Source organism: Colobus angolensis, unplaced genomic scaffold (genome assembly GCF_000951035.1).
Source record: "Colobus angolensis palliatus isolate OR3802 unplaced genomic scaffold, Cang.pa_1.0 Scaffold136, whole genome shotgun sequence".
Taxonomy (NCBI): domain Eukaryota; kingdom Metazoa; phylum Chordata; class Mammalia; order Primates; family Cercopithecidae; genus Colobus; species Colobus angolensis.
In genome coordinates this window covers 5,764,672-5,769,399 of record NW_012114444.1, presented here as the reverse complement: position 1 = coordinate 5,769,399, position 4,728 = coordinate 5,764,672, and the positions used below count along the sequence as shown (strand labels likewise).

The 4,728-nt window shown below is 46.8% G+C and overlaps 3 protein-coding genes across 6 annotated transcripts in view; all 3 read left to right on the top strand.

Annotated features, from left to right (window-relative positions):
- Positions 1-187, top strand: part of LOC105506401 (guanine nucleotide-binding protein G(s) subunit alpha isoforms XLas-like) — a 2,343-nt gene extending 2,156 nt beyond the window's left edge. The window contains exon 2 of the mRNA XM_011934533.1: positions 74-187. Within this exon, the coding sequence (XP_011789923.1) occupies positions 74-187 (114 nt within the window). The remainder of the gene's footprint in view (positions 1-73) is intronic.
- LOC105506400 (guanine nucleotide-binding protein G(s) subunit alpha) overlaps positions 1-4,728 on the top strand; it is a 72,962-nt gene that overhangs the window by 15,435 nt on the left and 52,799 nt on the right. Inside the window, exon 1 of one of the 3 annotated variants that reach the window (XM_011934530.1) lies at positions 43-555. The exons of the other annotated variants lie outside the window; for them this stretch is intronic. Within the exon in view, the coding sequence (XP_011789920.1) occupies positions 324-555 (232 nt within the window). The 5' untranslated portion in view covers positions 43-323. Of the gene's footprint in view, positions 1-42; positions 556-4,728 lie in introns of those variants that run through there. 3 annotated transcript variants of the gene reach the window in all.
- LOC105506399 (neuroendocrine secretory protein 55) overlaps positions 1-4,728 on the top strand; it is a 71,341-nt gene that overhangs the window by 15,466 nt on the left and 51,147 nt on the right. The window lies entirely within an intron of this gene.

Sequence of the window (4,728 nt, the reverse complement as noted above, 5' to 3'; positions counted from 1 at the left end):
GGGCAGCCCAAGCCGCCCGGGCGGCCTCTGCAGCCCCTGCCTCCGGGGCCAGACGCAAGCTCCATCTCCTTAGACCCCCCAGCCCCGAGATCCAGGCTGCCGATCCGCCTACTCCGCGGCCTACTCGCGCGTCTGCCTGGCGGGGCAAGTCCGAGCGCAGCCGCGGCCGCCGCGGGTACTACGATGAAGGGGCGGCCGGCAGCGACGATGACTCCAGCGGAGACGAGTCCGACGATGGGACCTTCGGATGCATCCGCTGGTTTCAGCATCGGCGAAATCGCCGCCGCCGAAAGCCCCGGCGCAACTTACTCCGCAACTTCCTCATGCAAGCCTTCGGGGGCTGCTTCGGTCGATCTGAGAGTCCCCAGCCCAAAGTCTCGCGCTCCCCCAAGGTCAAGAAGGTACCCCTGGCAGAGAAGCGCAGACAGATGCGCAAAGAAGCCCTGGAGAAGCGGGCCCAGAAGCGCGCAGAGAAGAAACGCAGCAAGCTCATCGACAAACAACTCCAGGACGAAAAGATGGGCTACATGTGTACGCACCGCCTGCTGCTTCTAGGTAATGCGGCGGACTCTGCCTGCGGGCAGCAGGGCCGCCGGGGAACTGGGTAGGGGGTGGCAGGGCTGCCTGGTGGGGCTCGGGGCTCGGCAGTGGGAGGAGGGGATCCAGCCAAAGGCGGGAAGAGCTTGCTAGAAAGTTCCAGGGAGGGACCCTAACTATGCCCTGGGAGCGGGAGGGGATCTTGGGTGGATTCGGGTGGCCGAAGTATATGCCCTCCAGGGAGAAAAGTGGTGCCGAGCGACACTGAGGGTCGTTTCCGGCTGGACAGGCCAGCGCCAGCAACCGTAAGCTGGACAGGCAGGGGCTTCAGGTGAGCCAGGAACTGCCGGGGAGGGGCCCCGGGGCTCCCCTGGCTAGGCTGGTGGGGTCCATGGTGGGCTGGGGTCGTTGGGAAAGGCGCGCCCCCGCCTCGCCTGGCACGGCTGCTTGGACTCAGACAGCTTGTCGTTGCTGTGTGTTGGTGTCCATATTCTGTGTTCGCCTGTGCATGATACGCTCAAGTGTCTCTCGTTCCTATCCCGGCACCCCCAAATTACCCGGCGACTGTGTACTTGTACTTGGGAACGGGCTGTCTTGTGGTTTGCGCCATGGCGCGGGCAAAAAACTTTCAGTGTTCGCACACTCTGGTGGTACCTGCGCCCGGGCGCTCTGCGGTGAGCCGTGCGGAGTACGCGCAGGGAAGGTGGCGGGGCCTCCCGGGAAATAAGCGGGGCCCCTGGCCTGGGGGAGCGGGGGATCGCTTTTTGCCGGCCTCCGTAACCTTGTTCCTGTATGTCTTTCTCTCTTTTTCCTTTTGCGCTAAGCGTTTCCTCACTTCTCATTCGTTCGCCAAACCCTCCCGCCTTTACAGTTGAAAAACCAGACACACAGGTATCTGGGGCGCCCGGGGCTGCACACATCAGTTCGGTATTCTGCACACACTGAGCTCTCCTGGTCGGGGGATGGGGGAAAGGGGAAACAACCTGCTGTAGGCAAGTCTGAATCCCAAACCACGTGGGGGCTGGTTCCAAGGGGGTGGGCGTGGCTGTGTTTAAAAAATATGAAATAATTTTTTTTCCTAGCGAAGAGCCTGAGGTAAGCCAATCATTTTTACAAAGAGTACAGTAGGAGGGGCTTGGTTTAAAAAGATGGGGGTATGTGTTGGGAGTGGAATGTCACCTTTGTGTTTGAAATGCAACTAAAATAAAAATTTTCAAAAAATGCGCTGAGTGTATTTGAAGTGTGTGGACAAAGTATGGCAAAACCGTGAATATGACTTGTGAAACACGTAAATGTTTGCATGTGAATTTTTTCAAGCAGCTTTAGCTGGGGGCAAAGAGGCTTGTCAAAGGTAAGGTCTTCTGCAAATTGGCTCTGGGTACAAAAAATATATAAAGGTCTTTTGATTACAGAAGTTAAAAATCATGATACTCTCATCAGGAGGGTATTCTGGTGGCCTTCTACCTACCTCCCCTCCTCTGCTCACATTTCCCCACCTCTTGGTGCCCTCCTCTCTCCAGGCTCCCCCTCCGCAACCCACAGCAAGACCCTCTCCTGTATTTCCCAGTCTTTCCGTGGCCATTCCCAGTTCCCCACCCCCCAGCCCCCCAAGACTTCTTAACTTAAATCTGGGGCATTAACTATTTTTGCCACATTTAATCAAATCAGCAATTAGCAATGGTCTGAATATGTGGTTTAAATGAAAGCTTTCAAACGAACTTCACAAGCTTAATTTTTACATTTTATTCTCTAAGACCTTTCAAGGGATTTCAAGATTACTGTTTTTAAGACTGCGCTACATTTGTTAAATGTGTTAGAACTTGTGACAGTTTTTTATTAATGGCATTATTGGCATATAACTATGCTACTGTGATGTGGCTCTCACAAATCACAATTTTAGATGTGAGGATCATTTTGTGTATGCCCATCCAGGTAGATCATAACATTATCATTTACCCAAAAACATATAATATGGTAGTTGTTTTAAATTTCAAATGTCTCAGCTACACTAAAGCTACCAAACATTAAATGACAATGCACTGGTTTCCCTGCAGACATCTGATTTCGCCATAACAGACCCATTTCAATATTCCAAGCACAGCTCAGATTAGTGTTTAAAATTTACCCACATTATTTACCATGGAAAACTGGTTGTAAGCAAAAAGAATTGGGGGTCATCCCCTTTCTGTATATATCCTGGGAAGCAAACCTGTAAATTTGGGGTAGGAGGACACAAATGGGTACAGACAGGAGACCCAAGTGACAGTGTGCACCTGACCCCTAATTGTCAAATTGGTAATGTGCCTTACATGCAGGGCCTCAGTTGCCTCCTTTGTGAAATGAAGCTTTCCTAGCAGATCTCCACTAAGGAATGCTTTGCCATGATTTGAGTCTTCTCTTCTTCCTGGGAGTGGGGGTGGAGGAGACACGGTCCACTTACATCAGGACTGGAGACTTATACCATAGATTGTGCAGCCATCAATCCTGCAGCAAACTGTCCATGTTTGGGACCAGTCTTAAGAATATTAGAAGTTTCCTTTGTCTCCCCTTATTTTGTCACCAGGAGTAAAAATTAACTTTAACAAAAGGAATATTTGCTAGGGTTACCTTGCACCTTGTCCTGGCTTTGTTCTTGGGTGCTGGTGGCCAAACACCTTTGGATGCAGCATAGTCCAGAAGATGGGCTGGTAAACCATGGGCCATGTCTAGCATAAGCCTGAAATATGATAGCCAGTGTTAGCTGCTAGCTGAAACTGTACCACTGCAGTTTGTCAAAGCAGGCTACAGTTTTTGACCAGGCTTCCTTTTGCAGAGGTGACGTACCTGTTCTGGACCTGAATTATTGATTGGGGACAGGGAGAGGAGGAAGGATGAGGACTTACTCACATGCAGGACAAGACTTTTTACTAACTTTCTAGTCCCAACATATAAAACAAGACATCCATCCATACATCCCTACCACTGAAAATGTAGATCAAATGGCTGTCTTTTGATATGGTTGCTAATTTGTGATATGCAGATTCATCTGTTGCTTGAAAAATGTTTATGTGCTTATCCTTTCTGTTTGTATTGCCTGAACTATTTAATCTCATTACAAGGAATCTTAAGAAATAAAAGAGAGAGAGAGAAAGATAGATAGAAATCAATAATACGATTAAAATTATAAAATATTTAAAGAGTTCTTTTTAAAGAAGCCCTTTTCTTCTTGCTCAACACTATCCACCAATAGACTGTTTCCATGTTTCTGTTACATTTTAAAATAATTTTGGTGGCTTAAACATTTTTTAAGACTTCATTTAGGTGTGCTTTCCTCCTTGTTTCAGAACTGAAGGGGGCTAATAGATCAGAGTTTCTTAGTATCTGCCACATTTATTAAAATTGTATAGGCAAATGCTATATATAAGAAAGGTTATTCTGCTATGATGCTTTATTTATACAGTGAATCACAATTAATTGTATGATTATGTATTTATGCCACCAAGTGCAACAGTGATGCATTGTATCCCATCTTGCAGTAGTGCCTTTTTATTTTTATTTTTTTCTCTCTCTCTCTCTCTTTTTTTTTTTTTTTTAACATACAGCCATTTTTCTGTATTCTAAATGCCTCCACTGAGCTTTTGGTGTGGTGGGAAGGATATAGCCTATCAGGCCACAAAATTTTGGAGTCCAGATAGATTTATTATTTTCTCTTCTCAGTCTCCTAGTAAGATTCATGCTTCTCAAAGTCTGAAATTCTACCTTGGTTTTAATTCTTATAGATTTTTCTCAAAAAAAATTTCCCATATAGGTAGATTAATGTTTAAAATTTACCCACATTATTTACCATGGAAAACTGGTTGTAAGCAAAAAGAATTGGGGGTCATCCCCTTTCTGTATGTATCCTCCTAACTTGAAAAGGAAAATCTCACTGTTCTCAGTATTATTAGTAACCAGTAATAATAATAATAATAATATAATAACACATTCTGATAACATTTTTGTTTGGTTTGAAACAAAGTCTCGCTCTGTCGCCCAGGCTGGAGTGCAATGGCAGGATTTCTGCTCACTGCAACCTCTGCCTCCCAGGTTCAAGCGATTCACCTGCCTCAGTCTCCAGAGTAGCTGGGATTACAAGCGTGTGCCACCATGCCTGGCTAATTGTTTGTATTTTTAGTAGAGATGGGGTTTTACCATGTTGGTCAAGCTAGTCTC